We start from the raw sequence: 23,227 nt of genomic DNA, 5'->3' as shown, positions 1-23,227 counted from the left end.
TTCATTTCTACTATGCAGCAAGAGTGAACCTTTGAACTGAAACACAGTTTAAGTTTGTTTAAACTGAGGTTGCATGATTTCAAGTTGTCATTTGGTTTTAAAACCTTGACAATTTTAAAATATCTACCATCTACTATAGAAACCAGCCTTTAATCGGGCTGCATTTAGGATTTAAGGTGGATTTTTACTACTTTAATTGCTGTTAGAATATGATTATAAAATGTTAGTTAGCGTTTTCACTACATGGATATGTATTCTCAAAATACACTTTTTGTTTTTCTGTAAGGCACGCTTTTCAATATGGTGTAGCTCTTTGCATTTATAATATTCAACACAATAATATATCTAAAGTGTGGATTGCTTTAAAAAAACAACTAGTTGAATGAATCTACTATTAGTTTCACTGCCAATCTCCTGGCTATGATCATATTGGCTGGGCAAAATTTGTAAACATTTTATATAATTTTTAATGAAAAATATTTTTGCTAATTGCCTTATGTGTCGCAATGGGGATACAGTAAACTACTTTTGGGTGATTCCAATAATGTTTTTTTCTATTTAATAGTAAATTTAAATGGCGAGTAGTAAAAAAATGAGTTTGAAAAATGTCCATTTGTTGCTTGTGACATTTAAGCCGTAAACACCGTATTTGTGAGTGTAAGCTAATGTTGAGGCTGCAAGAAAGTATTATATTTAGGCCAATAAATAAAAGCTTTATTAATATGAAGCTTGCATTTGTTTATGCCGCACGAATAAAAGCCGTGTGGAGCCAGTGGGTTTTTTCAAAGCCTTGTCTCATAGTAGTTCTGCTGTGAAGCTGCTGAATTATTAATGAGCAGAGCAGCTGCCTGAGGTTTTTCAGACAAAAGTAGTCAACTTTGATAAAAACAGCCCAATTCAAAATAGCATACGAAGTGTTTTACATGCGGAAAATATAGAATCGTGTATATTTAAGAAATTAATCTCTTATTTGTCCTCTCCATTTAGTATAGTTTGAAATGTACCACAAAGGTCTGTGCTGACGAGCTCCACGAGTCTCTGTTATCGATTGATCGCGACTTGACAGAGATGCGAGGCTCCCATTGATTGATCTCCACTCCACTCCCCGCTGACCAGAGAAAACACCCGATAGCGAATGCGAGAGGGGATTTAAATTAGACAAAAACCGTCCGCTTTAGTTGACGGACGAGGCTGCCCTTTGCGGTCTCATGCGGGTTGGCATCGTCCGCGGGTTCGTGTGTCAGAGGAACGGCTCAGCGTTGGCGCAGAGCGACGGTAGCTGGGCTGTAATGTCGGCAGCGTTGGACTTGTTTTCCCCCGTAGACCTCGCTTCCTGTTAGCCTCGGGCTCGCTGGAAAATCGACATTATGTTAATGACCGAGCAGGTATAGTTAGCCAACACAAAAGAGGGGGTGTAACTTTGCTGCCTGCGATAGCCAGTCCTTCCACCTGACTTCTATTTTTCCTCACAAATCTATGCTGATAACTTTTATTTAATACCTAGTATCCGGGTTAGTTTGCTAGCGCTCCTCAGCTAGCCATCTTTGCTCGGGTTGACGGCTTGAAGTGTTGAACTTGGTTGGGTTTTGATGACAAAGAGCAGGCGGTGTTAAGTTGATGGTAAATATACGTGTTTGCAACGGGCTCACTCGTGTAACCAGTGCCTATAAAATACTTTAATTTCTTATAACAGTGTTCAAAGCGAGAGACAAAAGGAAGAAAAAGGCTTGTTCTGGTATTGAGGAACAATTGATTTTTGTTGTCGATTTTTTTTTTGTAGAGCGCACACAGAAACTGTATTTCTTTAGATATTTTGCTTGCAATTGTGTTAAAAGAATAAACTGGAATAACGTTTTTCCACACAGTGATAGCGAATGGAGCAGTAGCAGATTGTGTCTGTATGCTATTTCAGGGCTGTGCTTCCCTGAACCTGCAGCTTCCAGGTTTATTTAATTTGATTAAATACTCATTTAAATGCATCATAAATTACTACGAGTAGCTGATCTTCTCAAGTAATAGCTAAGTTGGTCGCGGAGAAGCGGTTGCATCTAGTCCACCTCCTCATCCACCCATCTATCCATCCGCCCACCGCCTCTCCGGCCATGGACCCCCCCAGGACTCGGTCGCGGTCTCGATCTGGCTTCTATCATTTCTCCATGAACGGCAGCGTCGGAGGCAACGACGGGGGCTTGATGAACGCCAGCGGAGGAGGGGTGAGCTACCCGCCGCCGAGTAACCCCGGCTGGGCGCCGCACCACGGAGGACGGAGCTACCCGGAGAACCAGCAGCAGCCGCTGCCGCCGCCGCAGCAGCACGCCCAGGGGAGCTACCTGTCCCCGGGGGTGCAGCGCCACTCTGCACACGGAGCTCACAGACACCCCGGGGCAGGTAAGCAGGCTTTAGAATAAACGGGGCCCACATCCAGGGGGGTAGATGCATCATTACACACTCACACAGGATGAACCCCCTGAGGGATGCAGGCAGACCACTTGCAGCTTTATCAGGCTCTGAGGCATTTAAGTAAGAGGTTTTAGTGTTTTCACTGCCAGCTGACGCATAGAGGGGCCAGCTGTATGTTAAATGTTGTGGTGGAAGTTCAGCTGTGAAGGCTATACTGATCTGAGAGGTTAGAAAAAATAAGGCCAAGTAGATTTCTGAAAGCCATTGTTTTACCTTTACAGAGATTTGTTCCAGAACAAACAAATGTAAAAACAAATGGTGTTAACCCCGCCACCCCGCCATAATTGCCAAGGTTGGAGTGCTTACAGGCAACATAAATTAGATTTTTAAAATGTAGCATAAGAAGTGCAAAAAGTCTATTAAAGTAAAAAAAAAAAAAAATCAAGTTATTTATTTTGGTCAAAAAATATTTTAACGTGTTCTCAGTGACAAGACCCAAATAAGGGTCTCTCATTCTCTGACACTTGCTGTATTTAGTCAAGTTTACTAATGGACCTCCCCAAGTTGGTTTGTGGTCCCATTTATGCAGAAATTACAATAAAAAAATCTTAGTGAATAAAAGCCAAACACTTTGTTGTATCTAACATTTTCCATTTTAAGAAGATTACAATATTATCAAAAATATTCCATTAATCTTTTTTTTTTAATTTTTTTTTTTAAGTTTACATCTAAATTAACTTTGTTGTGCTGGGCTGACAGACTTATATTCTTCTTAATTTGGAGTCGTGTGCCACACAAAATCATCGAGTACTTTAACTGACCCACATACTTCAGTTTAGAAACCCTCCTTGCATTACGTAGCTGTAACGCTCCACTTGTGAAAGTAAGTCAGGTTCTCCTTGACAATTCCGACACATTCAGAAAAACAAAACAAGAAAAATGTTGCGTTAGATACGCAAACATCGTGCTGCAAGTGGCATAATGTTCTTGCAAGTTGACATCCTGGAACAGATATTTTCCAAAAGTCACGTTAAAAGGACCGAATCCGATTTCTGGATGATGTGAAATGTCTGGGAAAAACTAATGATCACTTTCATCAGATGCACTGACGGTTTACAAGCAAATCAAATGACACCTGTTGCCCACTAGTGTTTGTTACTTTAAACTGCTCAAACTTTTGGTTTATTTGAAATTCAATGAGCACTCTACTTTTATTAGAAATATTAACTTAGACCTGATTATTTTAATTATTTTTTTTAACCTTCAAGAAACAAAATTGCTTGTTTCTAATTAGAGTCAATTTAGGTGCAATAGACACATTTACAGACGCTCATGTTGGCGCTCGTCTGTTTCCACATGACTTTTTAACCATTTGACCACTAACGTGTTTTCTTTGCACTTTCAGTTAACTGTGTGTGGACAAAACCTGCAGATTTCATTTTTCTGCTTCGTGATCCAAGCGGTTGGCGTTGAACCATAGTTATTGACGTGTTATAGCCGGATTCTGCGATTCTTTTCACATTTTCCAAACTGCCGGTTGAGTCTGGATTAAATGGTAGTTAAGCGTTTTCTTTTTAAGATGGAAGAATTAAACGGCACGTACTTCTAAAAGTTGCGTTTTGGACTGAAAATCCATTTTCCATTTATCAGATGACAGATGAGTGCATTTCCCAGAGTTTTAGGTGTCCCACAGAAAGCTCCCAGTCAGTTGACTCTAAATGCATGATGTTCTTGATGCAGAACCCTCCCAAGTCCTTGAAGCAGCCGTTCTAAATGGCTTAAAATGAAATCATCTATTGAATGTTACTTTTTTTATCTTTTTTTTCCTCTCCTTAGATTGCTTACTCCTGTGACACCAGCTGACTTGTGTGTTACTCTCAGTTGAGTTTTTTTTTTAGTCTTTTCATCCATGACAACTAATGGTGTTAAAGTTGGATCCAGCCGCCTTGAAGCTCTGAGTTGTCCTCAAATTGTCAGGCTTAGCCATAGCAGAGGAAAGTGAATGTTTTGAAAAGCACAAAAGTTAAGACGACGTCTCTGTTTTTGTTCTGTGAAAACACAAACATTGACTGCCATGTCAGATTTATCTCTATTGACTGACGATTAAGTATTTATTCACGACAAAAATGAATAATATGAATGAAACGGATTTTAATATCAAGCAGCAACCAAGATACCCTCCTTATTTCTTTTTGCCAAGAGTTTCCACTTCAAGGTTCAACGAGTTTTCCCTGCTGACCTCTGGAAAGTTGCYAGAGAAAACTTCTGCAACAGCAGACTGGATTTTATCAAAAAGGGTTGAGGGGGGGAAACAAGCTCTGAAATGGATTAAAATTTAAGCTTTCGATAAAACTGTGCCGTATTAGCAGCACTGTCCCCAAAATGCAAAAAGAGAGTCGTTTTCTAATCTTGCAGGCCACAGGCAGGTTTCTGTTGGGGGTCTTAAACATGCATGTTGTGAGCTCTCCCTAAGCAACCGTCTGCATATTATGAGTGCAAGCAAAGACTATTAATGCTTATTTGCTTGTGCTTTTTGGCGTTTTACATCCCTTGGCGTCAATTTGTGCAGTATAGGACTGAGCGTACTGGGTCTGGACCATGTGGTTGCACAGCGCAGCTTTAATAATAATCAATGTTGCATCCCACCCACATGGACTGATAACAGAACTACTTTTAATTGCAACACCACATTACTGTAGATGGATTGCGTCTCTAAAAACAGCGTTTCTATTAGTGGCTTAACGTATAAAAGCTAAACGCAGTAAGACCTTGCTCGGTTTTCAATCGTGTTTGTCTGGGAAGGGAGAAATGGTGTCAGTCTTCCCTAGCAACTATGCTTTGAGGAAACAGGGTCATGTCTGCTCGCCAGTGAAACCCGTCCGTTCTGGCTTGAAATCCCTTCTCCTTTTGCCCTTGGGATGAATCAGCATAACTAGACCTAGTTTTCCATAAAAAAATGGGTGTGTTGGGATCTGAACAGTTTGAGATGTAACAGAGGAAAAAAATTGGCTTGTTAGATTATATATATAAAAGTGAGGTGAGTTGGCCCTGCTGTAGTTGTCATGAGCTACTGACAGTGTTCGAGCTGTCCGTATCTACAGAGGTTGTATGACTCAAGARTGATGTCACAAAAACAAGAAAATCAAAGGGGTTTGTTTAACCTAAAAGGCTTTTGGTTTAAGGCGGGTTTAGAAGCAGGAAGGAATAAAGGGATGAATTTCTGCCCTATTTTTGGTGACACATAACTTGTGTGTTTTTGTTTTGTTTTTTTTGAAAGCAAGAGAATGTTTATCAGTTTAAGGTCATGCTCAAATGTGTCCGTGCTCATGTTGCATCCACACTGCACATGTCATATAAATAGATGAGAGAGAACCCTTTCCATAAATCTGGGTATTAATTAGGTTCAGTGGTCATATTCTTCTTTGTTATTATGGTGATAGTTTTATAAAATGTTATTGTTGGGGCAGAAGCAGGACGCTTTCATGTTCTCTGAAATGAGAAAATAAAAACTCATTATATTCATTTTTTTAAACGTAGCAGACTTTGCTTTAGAGCTCTTGTTTGTTTTTTTGGAAAGCAAAGTAAATGTCATCTAGATGCATTTAGGGAAACAAAACTAAATTCTAGAAGGTTGTCTTGTGTTGTATAAAATAAGTTGAACTTTTTTGCTGCTTCAGTATTTCTGAAGGGACCCTGTTTGCTGCTTATTGTGGAAAAATGTTGAATGATGAGGCTAAGATGTCAATGTATAATTTTGCTCAGGGCATCTTATAGCAATTATATGAGCTTAAAATCATAATTTATGGTTATAGCTGTTATAGTGACAGTAGTTGTTGGTAAAATGGTAGTTTTAGAGCTCTATTTTAAAACTATGTTGTGATTGATTTGTTGTTGCTGATTAAATGTGGACCATAATCCACACGATTAAGATTATGTTAAGATTTGCATCCATTTTCAATTTGCATCCTTGGTTTAGCTAGCCTGCAGTTGTAACCAAAACACATTTGGCTTASAATGCTTTAACAAAGAAAGTCAACCTTGCAATTTGAACGTCTGATATAAACAAATGAACGACTTATTTGCATAAGTTAATATTGTAGTAAGTTTCTGCCTGGTCTGTTTTAGATGACACACTTTAACGTTGGTWGTAAAGCTGTAGAGAGTTGTAACTAAAACATACGGTGATACTCCCTTATGTCCTTTTTCATTGATGCCTGTTTGTCTTTATAAGCTTTTTGTGTTGAATTAGAAGAATGTGTTGTGAGGTTGTTCCGTGTCTTTTATTTGTTCTTTACATCAGTAAATGGTTTTAAATAAAATCTTACTTTGTGAACTTAAAACTATAAATCTTTATCAGACCTCTGTCACCGATTGAAACCAAGCAGCCAACCGGGTTTGATCACCGGATTATTTGCTCTTTGGCATACATGATGACCATCCTCCTTTTTGTTTACTGTAGATATGTTGGCTAAGCAAGAGACGCTCACTGTCTTGTGATGTTGTTTTTATCTGATGAAGTAGTTTTTTTTTTATTATTCTGCAGGAGGGTTGCTGCATTTTCATCCTGATAATGTGTGCAGTGAGGATCGAGACAAAGTAAGCATCAAAGACCATTACTTCCTGTTGTCCCTGCTTTGCTCCTGGTTTGAATAGAATTTGTATTTCATTGTTTGCTCAGTCCCATGCGTCCTTCCCTTTTTGTCTGCTCCCTTATTTATTCCCTCTCCTTTATGTGCAGATGGAGGACAGCCCAAGCCCCAAAAGGCAGCGTCTTTCCCAGCAGTCCATGTTGGACCTCGGCTCGGCTCCTCCCTCCACTCCTTCCTCTCCCATTCGGCCGTGGGAGTTGCCCCCRAGCCGGCGGCCCCACCCCCACTACATGCCAGAGAGATGCCACACACCTGTCAGAAACCGCCGCAGGTATGTTTGTGACACAGTTCCCTTGCAAGTGCCATCTAATGATTAGAATGGCAAACAATAAAAAGAAGAGCAAACACAAAAGGTTTGCATGTTGCAGACTATCTCTTGTGGTTCAGGTTTTGAACCAAGAAGAGGTTTTTATCACTTTTATTCTTCAACAGACGTGAAAWAAAATACACAGTAAACATCAAGTCTTTAAATATAGACGGGTGTGATAAGAGACTCTTAAACAAGAAGAGAAAAATGAATAAATGCATGATGAATACATGTTCTAATTATGTAATGTGCAAGTATGCATATAAATGTGTCATAATTAAAAGCTATTTTAATTGCTTTAATTATGGCAAAACTTCAGATTTTCAGGGAAGTTTTAGTATATGAGGAAAGCATGAACAAAGTGCTAGAGAGGGAATAAATAAGGGAGCAGGCAACCAAGATAATTGAATAAATTACAAAATAAATTATTAAAGACACCTGTGGGACTTTTCTCTCCACTTCATAGTGCCATTTGATCATGTAAATTGAATTAATGGCTCTTTGTTTCAGAGAACTCGCATTCAACAGTCCAGCTTTGTTTAAAGATCTCTTGGTGTGAAAACTTTGTTGTGAAAATCATGTTCAGACCTTGTTCTGCTGTCAGTGTCCACATTTTTAATTAAATGGTTCAAATGAAGAGGAAATGAAAGCCTTTATGTTCATATACGTGGTCCAATTTAGATTTCTATCTTTTTGTTAAAACTTGGTCACATTAGTTGGATATTACATGTCCAATAGCACCTTCWTACTCCCYCAATCTTTCCACATTCTGTCACATAACAACAACCAACCTAAATGTATTTTGAGATATTACATTAGTCTCACACAAAGAAGTGCACAACGATATAAAATTTGCTGCACATTTTAGTTTGGGATGTCATGGCAAACAACTTGAATGTATTTTTGGTAGCATTTTATGTGATGGASCAACATTCATTAGAGAAGCTTGTTAATTGATGTGAAGACAAATGGAGCAAAAATACAAGGCACCTCTAGTAGAGAAGCTGGTAGACTGTAAAATACTGATCTGTCTGTCTGTATGTGTGTATAAATCCACATACCTTGGCACACAGAGACCAAAAATATCAACAAATTATCACCATAAATAAGATGTTTTCTCGTGCTGTGAGCTGTTTTCACGTTGTTTCAATCACATAATTATATTGAATTAAATGATGAGTTCATATTTTTGKCTCTAACACAGTAATCAGTATTTCATGTATTATTTTAAAGTTTTCTGAAAATCTAATCTACCTTAATAAGGGCATTCATTTAGGGAAAACCTGATACTGCTGGGTATTCTGTKGAGGTTTTAAAAACGTCCATRTTTTGGGGATGGATGTTGTTACAGGATSTGTTGTCTGTCAGGACGTTTTGAAGCAGCTTGGAGGGTTACAGTTCTTATAGGCTAAAGTTAAAATCTAGTGTGTTTGTGTGCACTACAGTAACATGACGGCTACAACAAACATCCTGACATCTCAAACACAGGCAAAGACGTCAAGATGTTGGGTTTTGTAGGAAGAAACAGTTTGAAAGAGACAAACGGAAGAGATAAATTTGTCTGTTTTTAGAAGTTCACCTGTGCACGTATTTTCAGATTTAAGTAGGACTGAAAAACAATTGGGAATTGCTTGAACAAAAACTTGCATTGGAAAAATTATGCAATTTTCTTTATCATTTTTATTTTTGAGTTTTCAGACTACTTTATATTAATGTCCAGATTCTGACATTCTACCTTATAGCACAACAAAGTTTTATAGCTGCTTCCTGCTTTTAATTTCGCATTTGTTTACCCTAATCAGCCTAAAGTGTTTCTCCCTAAATATTCCAGGTTTAGCCAGAAATTCAAGTTAAACMATTTTTTTTGTAGTTTATCAACATGGCTCTTTTTGCCTCTTCTTTAGTTTTTCCTGCTGTTTCTCTCCAGTCCTCCAATGAGACGCCAGCGTGGCCGGCGAGACCGTCTGACCCGCCACCACCACCACTATAACGGCAACAACAATCACCACCACCATCACCACCCAAACAGCCACCACCATCACCACCATCTCCACTCCCACCACGGCCCGTCGCCGGGACATCAGGACGAAAACTACCGCCACCCAGCTCCTCCTCAGGGCTACCCACCCTACAGCCAGCAACCCCCCCGAGGGCCGGGCTCCGGCCCCGAAGACCGTCCAGGTTACCATCCCCCCAACCCCTCCCCGAGGCCCCTGCACCAGTCACCGAACCTGTCGCCCAGGCTGCTGCACCCTGGAGCCCATCCGCAGCACCCACACCCCCACCCGTCGCAGCAACAGAGCAGTGGGGTCCTAGACTTCCAGGAACAGGTGGGCTTAAGGGGAATCAAGCAGATTTATTTGTTTTTATAAAGGTGCAGAAAAATGCAAAGAGAAGATGAAAATAAAAATAACTAAAGATCAGAAGCCTGACCTGCTGCAACAAATGTCYGTCTAGATTCGCAGATTTAGTTGATACAAATTTTCTTGCTGTTTGTCTGCTTGCTTTAAATTGGGTATGTTGGAGATTTTTTGAAAATTGTTCACCACTTATAGCAAATACTTCAGAACTGAAAAAGACTTTGATTTGAGTCATTGTCTAGAACCATGGATACYGTTTTTTAAGTGAACACTTAGTTAGTTGAGCTTGTCTTCTGGTATATTTGTATTTAATACGTGTATAAACTACAGTTAATATAAGTTTCTCTAAAAGAAAGGATCTTGCCCTGTGTAATTGCAGATGCTTCATTGGTAATTTGCAGGTCAAATTAAAGAAAAATCATAATGAGTCAAAACTAGGAACTGCCAACATTATAGCAATGTTTTTTTTAAACCTTTGTTAAAGAAAATTCTGATACAGTTTAGGAACATTTGCTTTAATGCAACAATGGGAATAATCWTAAAATACAGAAAAAGAAAAAAATCCTTCATTTTTGTTTGGATCCAATACCACTAACTCACAAGAACCAGCAACATTCTCCTAACTAAACGTAATCAAACAAAAATTAAAATTTCCAAAAGTTTTTAAATGGACTTGAATTTGGAGATTTATCAACACTTAGTCTTTTTTTTTTTTTTTAACATTTCTGCAGAAGTCCATGCACATTTCAAAGCATTTATCGAAAACTGAAAGACAGATGATCAAAGCTGCAGCTCAGCTCTGTTTTCCACTTTAAATAATATTGCAGTTGGAGCAACAAACAGGAGTGCTTTGCTTGTTGGCAGGCAATGTTTGCTGCTCCGCTTTTAATCACTGTGTGTGTCCAAAGTTTAAAATCTTCTGTTTGGTTTCAGGGTTCGGTTCCGGTATCGTACCCGGTCTCCCCTCCGGGCGTGCCGCCCGGCCTGCCGCCTCGCTCCGCCCCGCAGCAGATCCCAGCATGCTCTGTGGTTTTCAGCGGGCAGCACTATCCCGTCTGCAGCGTCCCTCCTCCTGTAAGTGTTAGTTTTTAAGTCGTTTTAGTTCAACGTTTTCTCAAGCAAAAATCTTCTCCACATATCTTTGACATTCTTCAGTCAACATTCTTCACTAAGTAAAAAAGGTCTTTTCATATCTACGTCAGGTTCTTCAGACTTGTTCCGTTCAGCATCTGCCCATGCCCTACCCGTTCCCCTCGTTGCTGTCCAGTGACCCGACCTTCTTGATCCCCCCTCCTCACCTCGCCCACCCTCCAACGCATCTCTCCCACCACCCGCCTCACTTGCCGCAGCCGGCGCAGTTTGGACCTTATCCGGCGCAGCAGGCTCGATCGGTGAGTAAGAAGCCTCGCAGTCGACAGGCCGAAGTGCCGTGCTCATCTTTGTTCACATCTTTTGTGAAAACATTTGGTTATTGCCAAAAGCTATTTGTATCAGAGTCTAAATGCAAAACACTGATTGTCTTTATAAGTTACATGATTTAAGCCCTGTAGTTTCAAATGTGGCTGTTTGTTTGGGGAAAATAAAAACCTTTTGAAGCTTCATCTATTAGGGACATCTCTACTAATTGCTTGAACATTAACAAAAAGCAGTAAGGCTGTTCCTTAGTGTGTGAACAAAAATATSATCATTTAAACTTMTAATTTATTAACAATTTACAGTTGTGTAAATGAACAAGAAGCAAAATGGATAAAGACTTGCGTTACAGTCTAGTCTGAGATAAAATGGATCAGGATTGTGTAACATTAATGTCAAGGTGTTGGTTGTTACAGAGGCAGACAGTCTTTCTCTTTTTTCACACTTGCTGCCACTCATGCTGGACACATTTTGCTGGTTGTGTTTTGTAATCACAATTACTATGTGGGAAGGTTATATGTGATGCAATRGTGTCTAAAAAGACATTTGCTTAAATTAGCCATTAATTTTTAAAGTTGGAGAGTTGTTAATCCCGTCAGTTTCTTTCTAAAGGTTTTATTAGGAAATTTTGTTTCTTGACCCAAATTAATTTGCTTGTATTTCTTTTCAGACTTAAAAAAGGTGGTAAAATTATTTTTCAGCTTTTTTTATACTACTTTCCCAAATTTATTTTATTTTTTTGCAGATTTTTAATTGTTTTGACTTTTTTTGATTTTCTGTGAAAGTTAGACAAATGAAATGATTTTTTTTTTGTCCTGCAGCCTTTACAGAGGATAGAGAACGACGTGGAGCTGCTGGGGGAGCATCTTTCTCTGGGTGCTGGACTCCACTACTCCCCCGCCGCACAYCCAGCCCTCACCCCGCACTCGACGCCTCTCCACTTCCTCTCCCACGAGCCCCTGCCCCAGGAGTTCTTTGGAGTGGTGAGCTTTGGAAAAATGAATGCATTTTAAGGCTGGACATTTCTTCTTTCTGTGTGAATTAACTCTGACATGCGTCTCGTTTATCTTCCCTGAAGTCTTATCCAAACTTCATTCCTCGGCGTCTCCCAGGACGGCGGTACCGTTCGCAACAGCTTCCACCTTCGCCTTATCACCCCAGCCTCCTGCCTTACTTCCTGTAAGTTCACTGGGAAACATGCCAACCTAAAAAAAAAAAAAAAAAAAAGCAAAAATAATTACAGTTTTATAATTTTGTCCTGATGACTTTTTAATTGATCTCTCTTTGCACAGATCAATGCTGCCAGTCCAGCCCACGGGTCCTGCAATCAGCCTGGAGCTGGATGTAGATGACGGAGAAGTGGAGAACTATGAGGTTTGCTTTATGCYGTCGTTAATTAATATTTATCGTTGCCAGATGCAGGCTTTTTACTCTTTCATTGTTGCTGATGTTTTTCCCCAAAGGCCCTTCTGAATCTTGCTGAGCGCCTGGGAGAGGCCAAACTCCGCGGACTGACCAAGGGGGAYATTGAACAACTCCCTTCCTATCGATTCAACCCAAATAACCATCAGTCTGAGCAAACACTGTGAGCACTGCCCTTTCAAAGCACCTTCACATGCTGATTGATGAAAGCCAAATATTATAGTTTTCTTTGTGCTACAGACTGCAGTTTATAAGCRCTGGCATAATCTGCATGTTTTGTGCGTTTCTCTAAATTCAGAAGCATCTAGAAGTTTTCCACACTTGGTGTGACTTTGTTACTTTAAGATGACTGTAGATATCTGTCTGCTGTAAGAATAATGCCACCTAAACAGACAAGGTCTCTTCAGAATAATGTTCTTGACGCACARGCTCCTTTCTGCATGTTTACACAGCAGGATTTGTGTGTTGCAGAGCTGTACACTAACACAAGTCTRGTTACAGGTGTGTGGTATGTATGAGTGATTTCGAGTCCCGTCAACTGCTGCGAGTCCTTCCCTGCAGTCACGAGTTCCATGGAAAGTGTGTCGACAAGTGGCTGAGGGTGAGCTGGCGCCCCCCTGAGTCCAGGAGGAACTCTCAACCTTTGTCTTTATTGATAATCATGACTTGTATAATCATGCAAAATTCAGTTTATTAGAAAATTGTTTCTTTTTATTTTTTTTAATGATTCAGTTGAAAGGTGAGCTTACTGAAAAGTGTGTCCATGTACTACTGTACAGTATGTATCAAGACTTGGTTGTGGCTCCTTTTTACTTGACTGACTTCTTCATTTCAGGGAGAAGAGCTTGTTAGTTGAAGTGTTCAGGAAGTATTGGTTTAATAAGCCTTGAGTTAATCTTTAATGTTTGGTTCTGGTGTCTGWCACCTTTGAGGGCTTCAGGTCAGGCCAGTTTGTGGCCAATCAAGCTCAGGGTAATTAAAGTAACTATTGGTACTTTTTGCAATGTGGGCAGGTTCCTGCTGGAAAGTGAAACCAGCATCTCCATGAAGCTTGTCACCAGATGGAAACATTGAGTGCTCTGACATGTTCTTGTAGATTTATTGAACAGAGTAGTAAAAGGTAAACTCAAACAGATGACATGTCATCACTGACTGTGAAAACTTCACAGTGGACCTAAAAAAAATTAGAAGCTGTACCTCTCAAGTCTTTCTAGGCTGTCATTATCTCTTGTGTTCCTTTTTCTACCAGAATGTTTTTCTTCTCTTCAACTTTCCATTAATGTTCTTGTATTCAGAGCTCTGTAGCTGTTATGACAATTACGTTTAGGGTCAGTATCTCTGTTAAACACCTGACAGGTCCTCAATCTTCCCCATGATTGTGCACTGAAGATCATAACATGGCTATAACATGCAATTCCTGTCTTGTGTTATATTTATCYTYGTGAAATCATTATTTTGGGTTGTAATATTCTAATTTCTGGTGAGGCATTTTAATTTCTCAGTGAGTTTTTGCATCTTTTTTTAAAATTATTTGTTTCAGTGTTGCTGCCGAGAACACTGTTGCTAATATGAAATGTCTCCTCTGTTTGTCTTCAGGCCAACAGGACGTGTCCGATCTGTCGAGCGGACGCCTCCGAGGTTCAGAGAGACTCAGAGTGACCACAAGAGGGAGCCATACGCTTCCTGCTGTTGGTCTAACACATCTAGCACTGCCTGCTCCTGATAAATTGATGCACATCTGCGTTCTCACACACACACACACACACATGCAGGGTTACCTTACATGTCGGTGGAGCACTTTATTCCCCATAGTTAATTGTACATGTTTTCTTTACTCTGATAACCTGTCACACTCCTTTCCTTTMGATACATGCACACAGGTCCTCACGTTTAAGTGAATGACCCACCTTCCTGCAGTACTGTGTGTTTGTGTATGTGTGTGTGTGTGTCTGCGTAGATGTGCATGCACCACAACTGTGCAGACATTGGTCAGCTCTATATTGCAGGGCTTCGGTACATGACTGTGTTGTCAGTGTGTGTTTGTGTGTGTAGGTGTGGGATGGATTTTAGGGATTCTGGAGCATGCATGAATTGTTCTTCTGTATTGGACAAAAGTAACAATAATTTTTTTTTTTTTTTGGCTCTTATGATTGACTTTTCTTCCAGTTTTTATATGTTTATGCACTGTCTGTATGCATACTCAGTGTGTATGTATGTTATAGACTTTTCTCTAGTTTGACACTAAGGGTCCATGCTGCCACTGTATTTCTCAGTTGCCCGTTTGAAATATTATTATTATTAGCAGTATAACTGGTTGTTTTCCTGCCTGAAAGTTACCTCATCATTCCGTTCTAATTACAAATGCTTCATAGCATCACTTTGACTTTTAACAAATGCATTTTCCTTTCTTTTCAAAGAATGTTTGTCTGTGGTTTTGCAGTGGCACATGTTACATATATCTATATATACTGTAAAAATATATGAATATCTATATACCAAATAAAAGGCTTGATATGAACTTTTTAAATATTGTATTTTGTAATAATTGTTTATAAGTAAAGACTGAGAATTGGAGAGAGGGGAAAAAGATGCGGTTTTGTTGGGCTACTTGTCATGATATATAAACCTGAAGCTTATGCCGCATTCAAGTTGTACTCGGAATTTGGAAATTCTGACTTCCTAGTCGAAAAAAATCAACCAGAATGCTAATGGAAGGAGGATTTTCATCATGGCTGCCCCTCACATCAACATTACTAAGATGTAGTAATGCTATTTTACTAGACTCTCATACAACTGTGAGTCCAAAATCAAATGTTACACTTAACACCTGCCTGCAACTGTAAACTAAAATTAAAATGAAAAATGATGTTTGCTTATGAAATTTAAAGCTTAAAATTGTGCTTGTAAGCGGTACTGCAAACGATGCCAATGGTGGTGGCCATTTTGAAATCCAGACTTTCTTTAGGCTAGAGGTAAGTTCTAAGTTCCGAGGTTACTGGAACGCAGCATCAGAGCGGACAGATATTATTGGATGCAATAACCTTATTGACCACTAGATGTTGCCACTGTTCTGCATTTACCGACTTGGATCATATCTTTGCTCGAGAGAAAATTGGTAAGGAGTAAAAATGATGAAAAATATTAAAAGCAGTAATGAGGTTTTTATTATAAACAAGGTTGTAGAAACATTTAGCAGTTGTAACTCAGTGACGTTGTTCTGTTTGACCATAAGTTGCATCGTTTTGAAGGGGGAATCATGTCCCTCTTTACAAGAYTGCAGCAATTTAGAGGTTTCTTAACGCCCCGCCACATTGTATTAATTTAGAAAAGGTCTAAACTTATTTTTTTATTTTTTTCTGCTATTCTGTTAATATCCTTCTAGGATCATTTTGCTACATTCGGTGCACATTTGSCTTCATATTTAACTCCAAACACTTTGTTCTGAAGAGAAGTTGAAGGTTAGTTCAGCAGAAATTTGGTGAAATTTGCTAGTAATCGGGTGAGTAAGATGCTTTTTTTCTGAGCAGCGTCCAGTTTCTCTCTTCAATCCACCAGAAACAGAATGTTGTACTTACTGTGGTTTTTAAATGCAGTCATCAAATCCAGTTTTTGTTTGAGGTTAAACTCAAGTCATTTCAGAACCTTGTAAYYTAAGACTGTTATTCCTTTTAAAATRACGGCTTACTTTTGATGAAATATTCTTACACTTTACAGTGACAGAAATGTCAGCGCAGAGTTTGTGCACAGATGAACCGTCCACCACGTCTCCCTGCAGCAGTGCCGTTGTCCCGTGCCTTCTGCTGATGAACAGCATTTGTGTTGCTGTACAAACCTATGAAATGTTGTATGTTGAAATTCAAAGGCCAGGTGTCACCTCTAGGCTTTCATACACAAATGGCCTGATTTTCACAAGTGGCTTGCCTGGGGCTGATTGAGGCACACAAAACACAAATGTCACTGTACTTATGAGGGCACACCATACAGAAAACACCAGGAAAGAAGTAGGATCATGTAATCTATTTTTGGGTGCACCTAATTTTTGGTGTCACAATTACGATTTTGCATTAGAACCACACACATGTTGGATTCAGAGGTCAAGATCGAGAAAAGATGGACATATTCAACTTAGGAAAACATGTTGAAATTATTTTGTTTGCACACAAATATTGGGTTTATTAATCATTATTTTGTCTGTTAAGCCTACATCTGAATGTTGTTTATTTTTCTCAGCGCTACTAGAGCAAATCTCAAAGTGACAGTGAAAACTCTTGCTGTCAGGTCTGACACCCAAGTTCTTGGTCGTGCCATAACATTTTGTGTCTGCATAGAAGACTGTTCATGTATTCATGAAAGATGCAAACATTGGTATAAATCAAGCTCTAAAAGTCAAGTTGGGACACTGTTAAATCATGTGTTGCCACCAGATTCAGTTCTTGTAAGTGGTTACAGAAGCTGCTTTTGCTTCCTAACACACAGGTAAAAACACTCAGTCCCCCCGATGAAGCCTGTTTTGCACAAATAAAATCAAGTTTTCATTGTGAAACTAATTATACATCAAACACTTAAAACAAATTGGCCTTTTCCGGACTTTTTTTTTTCTTCGTATCAGGGTTTCACAGATCATGGCCATATTAATTCAACATCATCAGCCATGCAGTGGCCATACAGTGCAAACTGAAAACTTGCAGCTGGTGCTGTTTTTGTGTTTTGATTACCTCTGTGCCCACCAACCTGCGCTGCCCTGGGGAGGAAGCCATTTCAGTCGGTAAAATAATTTGCACAAAGTACAGAACAATTGTCACTACTGCTTCACTAAATATGGCTGAAAAATTCCACAGCATGAACGCTTCAAATCTTACATCCCTTGTACAATATGACAATGCTGCTGCTACACGGCTACTTCTCAAACATACCCAAAAACAACATTTACCAAATGTCTTGCAAAACAATGCAAACACTGTGTGCCCTGATAAAGATTCACCTTCATTTGAATGCAACATGGCTGAACACGAACGCATTCTTTCTGATTTATTCAAGCAAAAACATTAACAGAAGGCCTTTACTTAAATACTAAAGAAAAAAAGTGACCCCACAAGGGCCTGATACAGCTAAACTCACAAAAAAAAAAAAAAAAAAAAACGCACAAAAAAAGGGATGAACACATCATATTTGAAAGAAGTGACAGGATTTTATTTCACAAAAGTTGCTTCATTTTCTGATGCTTAAACCTTGGTGCCAGCATGCATGGCATGAAAAGCAACAGTGTGACAGCAGCTCTAAATTTAAACTTTTTGCTTAATGGAATGAGGAGCCTCTTTTCCTGACCTGATGAGTCACCGAGGTTGTTTTTTTGTTTGCTTTATCCCACCCGACTTCTAGCTTCTAGTCCACAGTTTTCTTTTACTAATGCATCTCCTAACACACCCTGATCTTCTGCTCCATCACCTCATTTCCTGTTTCTGCTCTTTCTCCTCAAACGCCTCTTTCTTCCCAAGTAGTGACCTGGCTCTCCTTGCTCTCTTCTTGTCTTTTTACATATGCACCCTCCCTTTCAGCCTCCTCCTCTGCCTCTTTGCTTCAGCCGTGATCACCACCCACTCCTTTAACCTGCTTCCGCTGCACTGAAGTGGAAGTGATGGGGGACTTCTGGCTGGAACTGGCGGCGCAGACATTTCCGGGAACAGACGCAGCTTGCCGTGTCTTACCCATGTTTTACCCAGACATAATATTGTATTTATTACTGAGGCTGTTGCCCAACTTTAACAGAAGAAATTAGCCAATTGGCTAAAAAAAAAAAAAAGATTCAATTCGATCCAATATTTATTTGAACAATTTAATGCAGTTGTGAAGGTTAAACCTTGGAATACCCATAAAGTGCACTAGTCCGTTTTACAGTCTGGATTACATTCCCCATATTTGTTACAGCTACAAAACATTTTAAAATGCATCACATCTGATTTCCTCCTGGACTGCTTCGCCTATTATTTATTTATTTATTTATTTATTTATTTATTTATTTATTTATTTATTTTCCACAGCTGAGCTTTAGCACCCGAGAGGAGTCCCAGTGGTGAAAGCTCTGGTTTGAATGTTCTGTTTGGTTGGTTGGTCTCACTCTGGGTGCTTGGGTGTGTGTGTGTGTGTGTGTGTGTGTGTGTATGCGTGTGTGTGTGTGTGCATGTGTCGATGTCTTGAGGCTTTGCTCCAACAACCGATGTGTTTCAGACAGCTCGTCTCGCAGTGACAGCGAAGAAGATCAGTTTTCCCCATTTGTGTCTTTCAGTATCAGATTAGAAAGAGAGAGAGAGGGCATCACATTGAGCAATTATGATGTAACCAATGAACGTAGTCATTCTTCAGAGAGCCTTTACTCTGATTACACGTGCAAACATTTTCTGTCATCAGCTCATTGGATGTTTCTCAGAGCACCGAATCATTGTCTGACATTATGCTGTTATTCAGAGATCCTCGTTATTCTTCAGATTTTCCTAAATTAAAAACCGAAGATTAAATTAAAAGCACCCGCATTCAAATTGTCAGAGTTTTCTGTGTTTTCGGGCCAATTTTGAAATTATAAACACAAAAGTTCACGGTACACATAAGGCATGTATCTCAACAGTTGACAGGCAGTAAAACGGAAACGGCACAGGAAAGATCCAAAAACGAAAACAATGTAAAGATCAGTGGACAAAGTCTGTCTGAATACACAGAAAGGATGATGAGAAAAAAGAATAAATGACTGTAGATAATTGTATAGATGTAAAGAGGGCTAGATGAAATGGCATATAGAAGAACAAATGGATGAAGGCATGAAAAAACTAATGTATGGTAGGACAGATGGACATGATGCACAAATACATGGATGAATAAATAATTGAGAAGATGAATTAATAGATCGATAAATTGACATATGTAAAAAATGGATAGACAGAAGAATAATGCGTGGATGGATTGAGGACCAAACTGATGTATATTTCATATATGCTTTATATATTTCATAGAAGAGGCTGTTAAATTCTCCTCTCTTTCTTGTACTCGACTTTTATTGTGTATAAAAGCAAAAAAAAGAGAGGAAAAACTCTTGCTTGTGTGCGAGCGGGAGAGCATGTGTGCAGACTGTCCCAGGCTGACAGGGTACACGACTTCTCCATCCTGCTGTTACATAAAAGGAAAGTGAGGGCATCAAGCTCTGCCTGCCTCACGTTTATTCACACATAAGCGGGTGTGTACTGGCACTCTCTGTGTTTGCCTTTCTCCAAACCTTTTTCTTTTTTTAACTCTCCTTGAACTGAACACATTAGCATGGAGTGTTTTTTATTTCAAAGAGCTCCCTCTCTCTGAGGTGGATTTGGATGCTCTCATCCTTTTTGGGTTGTCGGAGGCCTTCGCTGTCTCAGACAGGTGGAAGAAGTTTGTGTGGAGCGGAAAGCTTTGAATCTAACAATGCGATCCTTTCCGTTTCTGATATGCTACATCAACACATGGTGTGCTGAGTGTTACACAGCGGGAACATGGACAGCAGGAGCCTCTGGTCTTCTTCCCAGTCTGATGGATAATTCTCTCTCCAGGGAGCTGGTGTGAACCACAGAGAGATGAACAAAGTTCATTAAGTCATCTGATAAGATAAAATCCCCCGACTGTTGCTGTTCTTTAGAGTGAAAAACACAAACAAAAGCTCATTTCCATTTCTGAGCAACCAGCATGCATTATGTATGGATGTATTTTTGAATAAATGAATGCATTGATTAGAAAGTTTAAATGAGAAAATAAACTCAGAAAATGTTTTTCTTTGTTTTGTTGTTGTTCTTTAAATACTTGGATAAAGTGTGAATTCATTATTTTAACTTCTTTCTGATTGTCTTTGCATGTGTCTTTTCTTAATAAAGTAGTTAAAAGAAAAAAAATAGCACACTGTTTTTTTTTTTGGTTTTGATCTTTTGCACACTTCATGGCTTCATAAATGTCTCCTGCTCAGGTGTGAAGGGGTGAGTTAAAAACAAAACCATCACTGAAAAACCAATGAAACTGGTCACTTGTGACTTTTTAAAATGAAGTTTGATTAAAAATAAATCTTGCGCTGATACATCAGGTACAAAAACACAAACAAAAAAAAATAATATTCCCGATTGTTAAGAAATGCAGCGGCTGTTCTAACTTTTAAAATTTTGAAAGCAATCGTTTTATTTTTGCTAGTTTTTTTTTTTCTTTCTTTTTGGTTGGTTTTTCAATCCATCATTGAAAAAGGTGAGCACAACATTTACTACTACCATGTTACATGAACATTTGTTTGAGATTGATTTTTGTCATATTTTCTCTGACAATCATGTCAGTTCAGGCCATGAACACCAGATTCATCTCTGCTGAGGTGATGAAAATGGAAAAATATTGTGTTTTTGAAGGAGGGTTGAGAGAAAGGTCAAAGCCAGGTAAGTAAGTTAGTCTGTGAAGGCGACGAAGACAACATTCACAGACTGATATCTGGAAGGAAAAGGCTAAAGCTGCTGGTGTTGAAAACAAGTAATGCAGCTTTTAGAGCACGCCGTCCATTTCTCCTCAAAGTTAAAATCAGTTCATAAATCTTTTTTATGTGATCTAATTTTATTTTACAGTAAAATCTTGCTCCTAAAAGTTTCTCTTGGTCTCTCAAAACATGCATTAGGCTCAGAGGGATCACTTTCTTTAGGTGTGCGTGGTTTGTATACTTCTGTTTTGTGTGCAGTCAAGAATATTGTTTGGTACAATATTCTTCATAAACAAAAATCTGCAAACACAGATTTTACTCAGTCTACTTTCATAGATCATCCAATGACTTAAAGAGCTGCAACATATTATTTGAGCAGCCACAGAAAAAAATACAGTCTCTCCTTCTTTATTAATGTTCTAACTTTATTACAGTTATGTTTACAGTAAGACTTGGATTTTTCTTGTCCCTTTAGTTTCTGTTCTCTAAATCGATATTTGAACTGAAAGCATTTAACATCAGCTTGGATCATGGGAGTTATTGGACGGGATAAAGAGCAGGATTTGTTGAAAGATCTGTTTCTCTGGAACTTTCCACAAAAGAATTGCCTTCTCGGAGATTTGCTGGCGCACACACACTGCTGCAGCGGAGGTATTTTACGAAAACACAGGAAGATTTGTGGTTCTAATGTGATAATGTGAAACGCTTCATTGCACGGTGATACGAATAACAACCACCAAGCCAAAAAGTGGTCAAGTTCATCAATTCATCTGTACATAAAATTGGTTCAATTGTGCATCTTCTCTTGACCTTCTCTTGACCCGTGGTGTTGTTTTACTTCCCTAAGGCATTTGTTCATAGCTGTTGTATATTTAGTTGTATCCAATGAACCAACTGGCTGTTTGAAAGTTTTGTCTGATGTTTATTTTCTGTCTTCTGCATGTTGTTTTTTTTGTTGCCCCTTTTTTGAGAGTAAATCTACACATAACTTTTGCTTGTAAGGTTAAACAAACTTAAATCCACTTCAAATTCTGCAGCTATTTGGTCTTTCAACAATGCTCTCTTCTACATAAGATGGAATACGTTGGAGCTTTTATGCGGCTGGAAAATGTAAACTTGGTGATTATTATAAAAGCCTGATCTCATTTTGGATAATTTAATCCAACAGTCCTCAAAATCTGCATCGTACAGCTGCTCTGCTGGTTTTCAGCTGGGACGGCTGCAGCAACCTTTCGTGCTCAGGACTCTTCCATCGGGCTTGTGTTCAGCAGCACATTTCATGATCTGCCCCAGATAATCACGACATTGTATCGTTTTTCATGCGGTAGCGCAAAGCTGGTCAAGCCCACAAGAGCTGAAGTGATGCAGCTGCACGAAAGCCAGACCAACTCTACTTGTAGGAATCGCCGCACTGGAGGGAAAGGAAACGACACTGCTTCAAGAATAATTTTGAGTCATTCATCTCGTGTTTAATTCATTACGCATGAGTCGGCAGCCGAGCAGCAGAAGAGAGCGGTCCATGGAAGTGGCGTGAAGACGCGTCAGAAACAACTGCAGAGGAGGGAAAATGGTATGGAGCGTTTTATTATTCATGAGTGTTTCCTGCTCATGCAAGAGTCCGTTGGAATCCAAAAATTGTTACACCACACCTGCATGTCAACTCAGCTGTGTGTATGAATATTTCCTCCCCAAATAGTGTGTAAACAAACATGCTAACACTAAGAACTTCCACACAAGTGACAGTGACCTAAATTGATCGAAAAACAATGAGCTCAAGTGTGCTAAGCTGTGTAACACATTTTGTAGAAGCAAACCACTGAACTGTAATCTCCCTGTAATTTTTAAATGATATCCTTTACGGCTAAAAATACTTTAACAAGATTTGAGCTGATAAAACTCCTAGTATACGATAAAGACACACATAGAAGATACAAAAGCAGTTTTAAAGTACTTATTATATTTTGTTAAGGGAAAAAAAGAGACCTAAACTATCTTAACCTTATGTTAAAATATTTTTGCCAGCCTTAATTAACTGTAATTTGCCACATTCATTTCATTATAATAGAATAAAACTTAAATAAATCACTGCAGGCCTCATTTGTTTTATCTCAGAGTTCAGCAAAAACCAAACTGTTTAAGATCTACATAACAGAAAGAATGCAAAGCCTTGTCTAATGTTTTCCAAAGACATATTGATAATCCTCAGAGCGTTTGG

At 39.1% G+C, this 23,227-nt stretch overlaps 1 protein-coding gene across 2 annotated transcripts; it reads left to right on the top strand.

Annotated features, from left to right (window-relative positions):
• The first annotated feature begins 1,086 nt into the window (after positions 1–1,086).
• LOC103471381 (E3 ubiquitin-protein ligase RNF38-like) lies at positions 1,087–15,078 on the top strand. Of its 2 annotated transcripts, none has more exons than XM_008420344.2 (12): positions 1,087–1,385; positions 6,944–6,996; positions 7,139–7,320; positions 9,284–9,686; positions 10,650–10,790; positions 10,919–11,107; positions 11,951–12,112; positions 12,208–12,308; positions 12,422–12,503; positions 12,593–12,714; positions 13,053–13,152; positions 14,148–15,078. In XM_008420344.2, the coding sequence occupies exons 3-12, from the start codon at positions 7,139–7,141 to the stop codon at positions 14,208–14,210; spliced, it is 1,545 nt and encodes a 514-aa protein (XP_008418566.1). In that variant the 5' UTR covers positions 1,087–1,385; positions 6,944–6,996; the 3' UTR covers positions 14,211–15,078. The 2 variants fall into 2 exon arrangements, with proteins under 2 accessions (XP_008418566.1, XP_008418565.1); XM_008420343.1 differs by having other exon boundaries at positions 1,087–2,388.
• The last annotated feature ends 8,149 nt before the right edge of the window (positions 15,079–23,227 follow it).

Source organism: Poecilia reticulata, linkage group LG10, assembly GCF_000633615.1.
Source record: "Poecilia reticulata strain Guanapo linkage group LG10, Guppy_female_1.0+MT, whole genome shotgun sequence".
Lineage (NCBI taxonomy): Eukaryota > Metazoa > Chordata > Actinopteri > Cyprinodontiformes > Poeciliidae > Poecilia > Poecilia reticulata.
This window is presented reverse-complemented; position numbering and strand designations above follow the sequence as displayed.